General features: G+C 39.0%; 1 protein-coding gene across 15 annotated transcripts in view; it reads left to right on the top strand.

Annotated features, from left to right (window-relative positions):
* RIMKLB (ribosomal modification protein rimK like family member B) overlaps positions 1–5,574 on the top strand; it is a 41,714-nt gene extending 36,140 nt beyond the window's left edge. For all 15 annotated transcript variants that reach the window (XM_086882436.1, XM_086882440.1, XM_086882435.1 and 12 more), the window contains 2 exons: positions 2,218–2,421; positions 3,861–5,574. In XM_086882436.1, coding sequence (XP_086738562.1) covers positions 2,218–2,421; positions 3,861–4,324 — 668 coding nt within the window. In that variant the 3' untranslated portion in view covers positions 4,325–5,574. The remainder of the gene's footprint in view (positions 1–2,217; positions 2,422–3,860) is intronic.
* The last annotated feature ends 6,698 nt before the right edge of the window (positions 5,575–12,272 follow it).

Here is a 12,272-nt window from a genome sequence, read left to right as displayed (position 1 = left end):
ATAAATACTAGATCTAAAAAGAGATTAAAAATGAAGTTAAAGCACAAAACCAGGAATTACTTCAAACAAAATCATAACTAGGAGACACCATTTCTTTCTTTTTTTCTGTCTGTCAGTTTGCCCTCACTCTGCTGCTCTGATGCTTCTCTTGTGCTGGCATGAATGCTTCTGTAGCCATATAGTAAATGGGTTCAGGAACTGATGTTGAATGGATCTAGATGGGTTATTTTTACTCAGATTAATTCCTTACATGACTTAGCACTTGCACAGATGCTTGTGTTGATGTAATGGAAGGGAGCAAAACGCTGGGGCTGAGGAAGATCTGACCTGCTGCTGTTGGCAGCAGTACCTGTTAGTGTGGTTTTAAAGTGCGGGTGGAGCTCTAAAGCCAAGGTGGAGTTTGATGTTGCAGCAAGATGAACTTGACAGTGTGGAATATCTGAGACAGTGGGTTTGACTTAACACTGCCTCTTGTGAAGATCTACTAAATAATTTTAGAGTTTCAGCTATTGATTTTCTTCTCCCTTTTTTAGCCAGGATTCCTGTAAATCTGTTTACAAGTTTTGCTTTAAAGCACTTTAAATTCCAGGTATTTTAAAGCAAATTTATGCAAAGTATATATATTTTCACACTAAGAGAGTTGGGGGAACTTTTTCAAAGTAATTGAAGAGCACCCATTTGCAAATTATATTTAAAATAAATAGGCAAACATGGTCGTTGGTACTGGCTGATGAATAAAAGTCGTGCTCTTCTAGGCCAATTTTCTGCACAGGTTGCTGTTCCAGCAAATGGGCCAATCCTGGTTTTGCCAAGATGTCATGCTGCTGCATAATTCACAAGAGCTAAGCAGTTCCTCTCCAAGGCATCATTCTTCCTATTCCATTTCAGGGATACAGTAGGATTATTAATTGCCCTTAGATAAAGTTTGGAGTGGAAGAAAGGCGATGGAGGTTTTTTTCTTTTGTGAATTTTAAGCTTACATTCTCATGTCTCTGTCATGAGAAATTCCATGTTCCTCAAGCAGTGTCCTGTGTTATGGAGACTTTAAATCCTATCTAAACAGAGGCTGCTCTAGTTGGGCATAGGAGCACTTGGTGGAATGCTACTGGTTCATTTCTGTTCTTACTTAGGGAAGGCAGTTTATCAGTTTATGTTTGTACTCTGTTAACACTGTAGCAGAATTGAATGACAGTTCTGCTACAAGAGAAAGTGTGCAGCTTTATTGCAAAACATAAATCTAGTATGACATAGAGCCCTTAAGGAAGGGGAAAAGAAGTTGGGAAATGTAGATAAAGATGGAAAGGGATGCAGTCTTGTGAGACTGGAAATTGGATAGAAAGTAGTAGAGTCTGTTTTAGGGATGGCTTTAATCAGTATGAATATAACTGGAAAAGAACTAAGAAGTCTGATGTGCTCTAAAAATGAAAGGGAATGAAATTACTGATTTTAGGTTAAAAAATACAGGTCCTAGAGATGTTTGCTTGCAGAAAATCTAGTGATTTGTCAAAGAGGTTTTTTTTTTTTTCAGTTGTAGGAATCCATTCATTTTATGTTTTGTGGAATCTTCTGGTAAATTATCTTGGATACTGGGGAGTGGAATGTTTTCCTCTGAATGGAGTTCTTCCATTGCAAACTTCATTCTGGATTTGTGAGCCCTTTTGAGTATTGGGAAGAGCGGCTCTCAGGAACTTCCTAACAGAGAAGGAAGTGGGTGATTCTGCAGTGGCACACTAAGGACTTCAGAGTTCTTAGATGCCCAGTGTTTAACAGTTTCATGTTGTTGGTTCCCGAGTGTCAAAGCTGTAGGCTGTGGGTCCTGTCCTCTTGGATGATCAGAATTGTTATTAATTACATGTTGGCTGCTCTTTAAGTATTTCTTCCTTTTGTTCTCTCACTAAGGACTTGTACCAAAGGAAGTTGAAAATGCAAGACCACCTCCTTAATCTAAAGCTTTTTTTCTTTTTCCTTGCTTCTTTTTCTTTTTTTTTAAACTCACGTCTCCTCAGCTCTGTCAGTACTTTAACACTTAAAAGCACTGAATCAGTGGAACTCTGTTGTCCATGGAAGAATTGGTAGCGGATAATGTATAACCCACAGATGGGGCCTCTGAGAATGGGCGCTGTGCTGGTCAGAGGTTTTACTTTCATGTGCTGAATCATTGATGCAGCTCAGATGGCTAAGTGCTTTCAACATCCCGATGTTCTTTCCTCCATACAGGTAAAGCTGTGTTCCTGGCACGAGACAAGCACCATTTGGCAGACCTAAGCCATTTGATCCGTCACGATGCCCCTTACTTATTTCAAAAATACGTTAAGGAGTCCCATGGCAAGGATGTGCGCGTCATCGTAGTGGGAGGCCGTGTGGTGGGCACCATGCTCCGCTGCTCGACAGATGGGAGGATGCAGAGTAACTGCTCACTTGGTAGGAAAAGCATTGCTCATAGTTTTGATCAGGATATTTCAACCCAGTTGAAAAACCATAAAACTGACTGAAATAAGCTGCAGGTGTTATTTTGTGTTAATTTTGCTTGCTGCTGGGGGTTTAAAGGGGAAACACAAGAATAAGGATTAAGTAAGAAGCATGTTGAGCAAACACAGAAGGAGAGATGATTTTTGCTCAAAGTATTTGGTAGATGGGATGATGACAAGCAGGGGAAAGTTCTGGAACACAAATGGAGCAACTTGATGTGGTAATGGCAGTTTGATGCTAATGTCATATTATCATTTGTTTCATCCTGCTGAGAGGAACAGAAAATGAAGGAAGAGAGAAACAACACTTAAGGGGAGTGGAGGAGTCAGTCAGTTGGCAAGAGAATAGAAGAAAATGTTAAGTGAGCAAAGTGTTGAAGGCAATAAGCAATTGGATTGCACTGTGCATCTTCTGTGCTACCTTAAGTCTGTCAGATTCCTCCCTGTTACCTCTTCCCCCAGAGACCATATCTGGGAGAAAGAGGAGGATGCATGGATTGTAGCATACTCAGAACTAAGATTCTGCAGAGTTTTGGGTGTTGGACATGGGGGTTTCTGAGGGTAAAAGGAGGAAGGATGTTTGAGGGTGCCTGGTTGAAACTGTACAGAACCTGAGCAGGGATGGGACAAAGTGTGTTCATGTGTAGTGCAGTTTTGGTTAGTCAAAATGCCTGAGAGATTTTAGTTACTGCTTTATGCAGAGGAAGTATAGCCTGAAAGATTTTTCTAAATGTTTGTTTTTATGGTTTTTTTTTGTTTGGTTTATTTTTAAATTTAAGTATTGTGATAGATGAAGCTTGAGTCAGTTAATACCTAGGTGATGGACTGTGAACTTGACCAGCTGAAGTTCAGACACAAATGTTCCCTAATTCTTGCTTTAGAGACAGTAACCTGTGATAGCAAGTTGAGAGGGATGTGAGCAGATGATAGTCTTAATCCCCATTCCCCTCAATTATATCTACAGTTAGAGTTGTAGTCTTAGCAATAGCTCTAGGTTTAATTTTGCTGAAATATTTCTTGTGATCACTTACAAACATGTAAGGAAAACCTCTGTCTTAGAAGGAACAAGGGTGGTTTCTTAGTTCATTTTTTTCATATCCTGGGATCATAAAAATGTGTATTTTTTTCCTGACCAAAAAAGTAATCGCTTAACTGTTTTTAAACAAATCATAATCTTGACCTGCCAAAGGCAGGTCAGAATCTTTAAAAATCCTGGTGTGGAATCAAGTTCATTAGTAGTCACAGTGGGAAAGAGGTCACTTTCTAAGTCATCGGCAGTGTGCTTGCAGGCTCACTTTGAAGCTTCCCAACCGAAAAGCACCGCCCGATTGAGAAGGATGTCAGTCACCTGTGACCTGCGTGCAGACAGCAAGTTTTTTTCACTTTTTCCAGGTGGTGTAGGAATGATGTGCGCGCTGAGCGAACAAGGCAAGCAGTTGGCAGTCCAAGTGTCAAACATCCTGGGGATGGATGTGTGCGGCATTGACCTGCTGATGAAGGACGACGGCTCATTCTACGTCTGCGAGGCCAATGCAAATGTAGGTTTCATTGCCTTTGACAAGGCTTGTAATTTAGATGTAGCTGGTATCATAGCGGACTATGCCGCTTCCCTGCTGGCCCCCGGCCGCTTGACGCGGCGCATGTCCTTGCTCTCCGTGGTGTCCACGGCCAGCGAGACTAGCGAGCCAGAGCTGGGCCCTCCAGCTGGGGCCGCTGTCGACAACATGAGTGCTAGCTCCAGCTCTGTCGACAGCGACCCTGAGACCACGGAGAGAGAGTTGCTCACCAAGCTCCCGGGGGCTCTCTTCAACATGAACCAGCTATTAGCCAATGAGATCAAGCTCCTTGTGGAGTGATGCCACATGTAAATAGGTGACCAACAGAACTCTCTCTTGTAAATTTTTTTTTTAAACCAACTTGCAATGCTGTTTATCAGAGATGCTGAGAGGAATGAGGAAAGGGGGGTGGGTATGTCAGTCAAGAGAGCAAAAGTAAAAGTCACACGTGCTGTGATTGCTGTCCCTACTTATTTGCGGAACATTAAATTGCCTTCATTCTTCACCAGTTTTACTGTGGAGATGCTCAGTCCATAACCAAGCAGCAGTTTTGTTTGGATGCTGCTTTGGTCCCCAGATGTATTGCAGTTCCTGTGTTTTCATGGGCAAGCATTGAAGCGTGATTCACACTTGAAGATTTTCAGAAAGTTGTCTGGCAGCCCTCTAGAAAGTTTTGTGAATTACTGCACCAGTTAAGTCTCTTCTACCTCTGTAAGGCTTGATCCTGTAAATTTCTGAGTGCCTCAAATTCTTTATGTGAGTTGAAGGTGTTAAATACCAAGTATTTCAAAATTCCTGGACACCTACTGTTCCTGCTCTTGTAGATGGGAGCTCTAAGTTCAGGATCCTTTCAAAGTCATCACTTTCTGACCTTGCAGGATACGGCCTTTCAAATGATGAGGCTGAGAGAAGTGTCAGTTGACTTAATGTGAACTTTCTGTAAAAATCTGTAAATTGTGCCATCTTGGTATTAAGTGGCAGCTTTGTGTCTAAATTTCGTTATAAAGCTTTTAAAGGAGGATGGTTCTGTTTTTCTCATTTCAAATCCTGATTTTGGAAGGTATATAGGGGAATTGGTCATATTCTATTTGTGGGCAGAAGTGGCACGTTTTTAACTATTCTTTGCATGGTTGGAGGAGATAAACAGCACTGTAATGTTTGGTACACAAAATGATGTTTAATCTAATGTGAAAAAGAATTACACTAGTTTAAAGCAAACGTGCATCGACTTGTATTTGTTAGTGTTTTAGTCTTTCTGAGAGAGATCTGCAATGTTAATGTTCCTTTTTCTTTAATACATGCTAGTCCAACACTCCCTTCTCTATGCCTGCATCTTTAACAGTGGCCAAAGTGAAAACACCGCAGACTGTTTGTTAAGAAAACACCGAGTTATAGCCTGTACATTGGTGGGGGGGGGTTGTTGTTTGTTTTCATTTTTTGCTTTTTTTTTTGGAGGGAGGAATGTGGTAAGGTGTGGAGGAGGGAAGAGCTGGTTAAAAGTGATTAGTCATCCAGAGGAACTTTAGAATAAAGCTGCAGTTCATACAATACTTACCAGGCTTACTTTTTCCCCACTGGACATAAAAAAACCAATGCTGGCATAAATCCAAAGAGTATAACTGGGGAGAAATATTCAGTTCTTAGTTTTGGAAAACATGTGGCAGATTTAAAAAAGAAAAGAAAAAAAAAAAAGAAGGAAAAAGGAGAGAAAAAAAAAAAAAAAAGAGCTCAGCCAGAGTTAAAAAAAGAAAAAAAAAATAACCTAGGTCCACAAACAATTAAGGGATTAATCCTGGGCCCTTACATGTGTGTGGTGTGAGTGCACACACTTGTGTGTGTTTTTGTGTGCACAATTGTTTTGCTTTATTTTTTTGAGGGTGTAGGCTGTTTAGCTCCTAATTTTTTTCCAGACTTCGTGATTTTCCTTAATCCTTCTGGCTGTGCATTTTATCATTAGCCTTGAGCTGGTTTGGAAAACAGATAACCAAAACAGATACTGAGTCCATTTTTCAGTCCCTGTCTTCCTCCTCCTTTTCCTCTTCCTTCTCCCTTTTCATTCCCCTCTTGTTCTTGGGGTTCATAAAGCCCTGGAACTATATATATATATAAATATATATATAAAGATAAGCCTCTTTTTTAAAAACAAAAAGTAAAACGTTTACAATTGAAAAATCATCTTGTGAAAACAGGTTTGTTTGGAGGGGGGTTGTGTGTGTGCAATGCTGCTGTTTTCTGGATACTTTAATGGAGCATGTCCCATGTACCCTCTGAGGTTCTGCACTGCCCACCTCTGTGGCCCTTCCTCACCTCTCTGCTGCTCTGCTGTTTTATCTTCACTTGGACCTTAAACACAACTCACGGACACTATGCAGAGAGTCTTCAAGAGGCAATAAACAGAACAGTATTAACCTACTTTATGGAGGTTTGATCATGCTTCTTTGTACAGTTTGGTTTTTTTATTTTAAAAGGAATGTAATAAAATGGCTTTTTTTTTTTTGTAGAATTAAATATTATTATTAAAATCAAGTGAAAGGTTGACTGTTGGTGTTAAGCAGGAGGGTGGACCAACTGGTCCAGCAAAAAAAGGATCTTCAGCAGTAAAGGTATTTTCAAATCCTTACTGAGCCTTCAAGTGCACAGGTTATACCGGAAGAATATAAAGGTCTTCAACTTCCATGAAGAGTTACAGAACGACAGAACATGAAGTAATCTAATTCTCTAGTCACTGAGCAGTAAACTGTCTCTTCCAAGAGCTCTACTTCCCTTGCTTGTTTATCCAAGAGGAATTTGGGGTGGAGGGCGGCTCTTTTTTTTTTCTTTCTTTTTTTTTTTTCCTTTTTTGGTGTGTGTTTTTTGTTTTCTTTTGTTTTATTTTTCTTTTTTTTGTCTCTTCCTTTTTACTGGTAGGTGCCTGCACTCCTTGAGAGGCTGATAGGATCAACCCTTCGCTTTCTAGCTGTGACATACATTGAGCACATGTGGAATAACAGCAGGGAGTAAACATGTGCTAGTTGTTATACTGGGGCCTTTGTGTTTCTATCACAGGAAACATCTTTCAGAGGAAAGAGCTGTTAACTGAATATTCTGGATTGTTTTTTTGAGTCCTCATAGTATCTTGTAGCTCACAGGAACCTTGCATTTCTAGCACCCTTTCAGAATGTCTAGGTTACACCTCACAGTTGTAAAATTTGTGAAGTAAACATAAGATTTTAAGAAGACCAAACGGGTTGAGAGATTTGCAGTTTGACTCCCTTCTGATAAGTTGCTTCTCTGGTTGGTGCTTCCATTACTAGTTTGGAGATAAGTCTATGCATAGTGGTCACAGTGGGAGACAGGATTTGAAATATCATGTACATGTGCTTGGACATTGGGTATTGATGCTATGTGAAAACCGTGCTCGAGGGTTCATTTATACAAATGGGCACACTTATCTCATGTATTCACTCCCTACTTACCTTGTGCTCCTGAAAGAGTGAAACACAAAGAATGGCCTGGGGATGCAAGGGGTGTCTCTTGTTTTCACTTAAAGGAAAAAACACCAACAAAGCTAGCCTGTGGTAACCAGGCAGTGTTTCCCATTGAAGGTGAACTCCACAGATGTCAGCTTTATACACATTATTTTCTTCAGTTCCGTGTAATGAAAATCACATGCTAAACTTCCATACAGTTGCACAAACACTACCTCCATCTGTGGGTTTGGAAGCATGTGCTGAAAAAATGGTCAACATAGTGGTGGATTACAGTATGCCAGTACAGCTGATGGTGATACAACTATTTTTGTATATTTCAGTGTTTGAAAGAGACAGTTAGAAACTCTTGTTTGCAAGAATAAGTTTCTTAACTACATCTGATGAAATTTTGTTCTTTGTAACACTGGAGATTTTCTTCTGTTCAACTTACTGTGTTTGTAATTGATGTCATGCTGTCAATGTATGGATTGTATCTTAATCCTTGTATTTAATGCTTTAATGTGTTTTATAAAATCTTTTTTTTGTAATGTTACAACACCTTATCTGTAAAACAGTGTCAATGCTTGATGTTTACATTGACTGTTACATTTTTTTGTTCTGAGCTGATGGTCAATCTCGATGTCTTTTCTCCCACTTCATGTGCTATCTTTGCCGTGTGGTATTTACTCAGGAAATAACCTCTGGAACAACTGGGTATGTCAGACACAAAGGAGATACTTCTTCAGATGTTATACCAGACTACAAAATCCAACAAATGAAGCCAGTGACGCTTGCTAAATTCCCTCATTGCAAAAATCTGTCTGTTAATTACATAAGGGACCATAAGGGCTTAGAGAGACTTTGAAAACAGATTGTACAGTATCTTTCTCATGGCTCACTCTTTTTGAGAAGGTTTATGGGCTTTATGGCTGGTGTGAGACACACGACCCACTCCTGTTCTCTCTATGGAATAGTAGGTGCTCGGACAGGTAACTTCTGTTGCTACTGTCTTTTTTAATTTTAATTTTTTCACTGTTCTAGGAATTGTTTTAAACTGAATACTACAGGATTTATAACCAGGTCTTTGCTGCCTTTTCCTTTGTTTTATTTATTTACATCTTTCTTAACCTTTGAGGGTGACTTTTGGAGCATTCTGATGGTGGATCTGCTGTTGGAAGTCTCCAAGCCTCTCATGTTTCTAATTTGAGTTGAAAAGCTTTTGTTTTGTTTATTTGTTTAAAACAATGACACAAATTAGCTGCGTGGATTTCGGGTGGGATTTGTTGTTGCACTGTTTTGGGTGACTTATTCTCCCTTTTTCTACAGAAATGTGTTCTAACAGTTCACACTTTGTTACTGTTCTTTGCAAAACTTTTCAGGAGCCAAAAAAGTCAAACAATCCAGAGAAAACCCCTTCTCCCCTTTCCGATGGCAAGAGTGAGAACTTATGAAAGTCCTTGCGAATGTTCCTTCCTAAACTTTTCCCCCCAGTAATGCAAGCCGGTAAAATGGTAAACGCAGCAGTTTGGTGACATCCAAAACCGACCTGTTGTCAGGTAAATTGACACTTTTCTGCTCTTACTCTAACCTTCATAAGTTTGCTAACTTGTCTGCCTTCCTTTCTTCCCATCAGTTCATTTTGGTGATACTTGCTGAATGATTTCTTTAACAGGATTTAGAGAAAACCCTGCTTTACTTCCTTATTTCCCCTCCTTATACTTGTTGACTTTTAAGAAAACTCATTGTGACTTGCTTTACTCAGGTGAGAAAAGAGTGAGTCCCTCATGCAACTGTATGAGGGATAGTTTTGTAATACATTAATTCCACCTCCTCTTCATTTTCTAGATAGTTTGTCTCCAAGTGTACTATTTTAGCTTAGATTTTTGAAAGATACATTGCTTTCCATTTGCTAAGTGAACATAAAATATAACTGCAGAAGTAAATAGCTGATAGGAACAAAAAACTAGTACTAAGAATGTTAATTCTATTAAAATTCAATAGAACAGGATCCTGTAAAGAGGACAGATGGACGAATATGTGTGTTGCAGAAAAGACTTGAGCTGATGTGGAGGATGGGGTGACACATTTTATCTTGCCCTTACTGTTATATCAAAGCACTTGTATATTTTGTCCTTCTCTGGTAACTCTCTCCCTTAATCTCAAACAATGTAAAAGTACTGGGTATTTAATATTTTTTACTTAATTTAAGGGGGAGAATCTTGTATTTTGCTCAGAAGTAAAATATCAGACAATTGGAATACCATTCCAAGTTGAAGAATGTTAGCCTACAGATAGGCTTCCAAGTTTCCTGATGCAGTATTACATTTCCCATGACATCTGTAAAGAATTAGCACTTGTTTCAGATTATTTTTCTGTGTACATTAATTACTCCTCTATACCATCATAAAATAGTCTATTTTTCGTAGTCTCAGTTTATATTTTCCTGAAAGAAAGCAAACTTACCAGCAATATAATAAATTGCAGCTTAAAATTAAGGTGGGAGGGAATAATTTTAGAGCCAAATTTTGCTCTCAATTACACTGAGATAAACCTGGAATCACTCTGTGGAAGTCAGTGGAGTGATACCCGATTTCACTGGTATAATTGAGTGTATAATTTGTGTCTTTAATTTTACTTGCAAGGTAATTTTACAAACCTGTTATACTTATGTTTCCAATGCTTTTTCCTTTCAGACACACCCACTTCTTGCGTCTCAGCATTGGGCAGGCCTATTCCTTTATTTGTGTATATTTTTGTGCATCAGCTGCTATAGGACACGGGTGTAACACTTTCAGGCATGTGGTTGGGTGTCTTTTTGGGGTTTGTAATAATGTCTAAAAATAAGAATTTCTTTTCCTCAGTTTATTAGTTAGTTCATGTTGGATCACAGTTTTGCATCTCTAACCGGATTTTAGATACATACTATGTGAAGATTTTTTTGAAAGAAATACAGTACTAGTTCTTTGCAGAGTCTGCAATTGATCTTTGGTGGGGAGAGTTGACCAAAATGTACTGCATTCTGCAATAGTTGAAGTTTTAATATTTAACGTAGCTTGAAAGGTGATCTTACAGATCGTGCTCCTTCCTCTTTATGGAATGGCTTTCAAAGCCTTGTATTGATCTTGGTTGTGCCCAGTGCTTTGCCTAGTGTATGGGGAAATGTAGAACTTGAATAGGCCATGACTTCTTAGACAAGGGATGATGATTATGTGCATGCTGAACAAGAACTTCTTCTATATGCCCTTCTGCTGCAACAGAATAATAAAACTGGTAGGTGGCAGCAGCAGCAGCAGCAGCAGCAGAAGACACTCATGACTGTGACCTGAAAAACCTCCAGTACTGGGAGAAATGGATTGCAAAATACTAACTGGAGTAAGGGGAATGGAGAAGAGAGGCAGAGTCCCTGAACTGTCCCTTTGAATGGTGAGTCTGATTTACAGAATTCTGACCATCAAAAGACTGCCTGTAATACAAGAGGCACATTGATCTATCTCAGTTTTTGGTTACCTGGTGTCATAATTCTCATCTTTGATTCAACATTCCAGTTTCCCCTCTGCCTTTATAAGGCACAGTACTTGTTATAAAAAACTAAATTTTGCCAAAATTGCCACATATTTAGAGTACTGGAAAATAAGGCTGAAAGGAATTTGTCTAGCCCAGTCATTCTCTGCTCCACAGAAGACTGATCATATTTGTGCCATTGGTGAGATGTTTATTGTAACCTAGTTTAAAAACCAAGGAATACCTGAGGAAGATTTAGCAATGCTATGGAAATTTTTTTATGAAGGTGAAAAACATCCCTGCCGTCAGCCAGTGATCAGCCTCATGGGCTGAGAGCCCAATTGCTTCTTTTGGCTACTTAAGAGCAACATATATATATTTTTATACACACACACACACACATACACACACACACATATATGCCTTAGAAATGCCTTGATCATAGAGAACAGTGTTTTTTATGGAGATTTCCTAAATCTCAAGGTAGCAAAAAAAGGTTCAGATCACCAACAGTTAAAATTCTTTTTGGAAGTGGGAAATACAAATTATATAATGTTTCTGAATTAGTGGTTAAGAGTTGGTAGGTTCAGCCACCTCTTCAGTTCTGAATGGCTCTAAAACTTCTTTGATTGTACATTCCTATCATAAAAAACATTTTTGAGCGTGCACCCAATAAATTGTTTTTACAAGTTATATGTGTGTATTACTAAATACATTGTAAAACTTACATAAAACCAAGAAGTTAAAAAAGGATGAGATAAAGATTAAATGAAGACTATTTTTGAAACATTTACTTGACTGTAGTTATTAATGGTGAAAAAACCATTTTCACCCTGCAGCCTTCCAGATTGTCTTGCAAAGCTCCCTGGGGAGCGTGGGCTCCTCTTTGGAGACTGTTGTAGACTGTTGTAGACACCATAAATACTTATTGTTGCAGATGTCACCAGGATGTTCCACAGTAACAAAACCTCCACGCTAAGTAATTCTCCAACTGGAGATTAAAATGCTGACTCCCTAGTAGGATGACTGCGCCTTCTTAACAGAAAATAAGAGGAGAGAACAACACTGGAAGCACTGACAAACTGCTTGACATAGGAGAAGTTTGAATCTGTATCAGCTGAAAATATAGAGAAACATGTCTAAATGGATTGGGAAAAAGGAATTGTATCAGAATATTTACTAATACGCAGAATACAGCAGTAGCTTTTGTATTTTCATAAATGTTTCTACTTCATTTACAGCTAAGTATTAGTTGATAAATTCCAAATTCTGTTTTTTCTTGCTGCCTGGGGTAGTCA

Source organism: Cyanistes caeruleus, chromosome 3 (assembly GCF_971803275.1).
Source record: "Cyanistes caeruleus chromosome 3, bCyaCae1.hap1.1, whole genome shotgun sequence".
Lineage (NCBI taxonomy): Eukaryota > Metazoa > Chordata > Aves > Passeriformes > Paridae > Cyanistes > Cyanistes caeruleus.
Note: the sequence above shows the minus strand (reverse complement) of the source record. Positions and strands in the feature narration are given on the sequence as shown.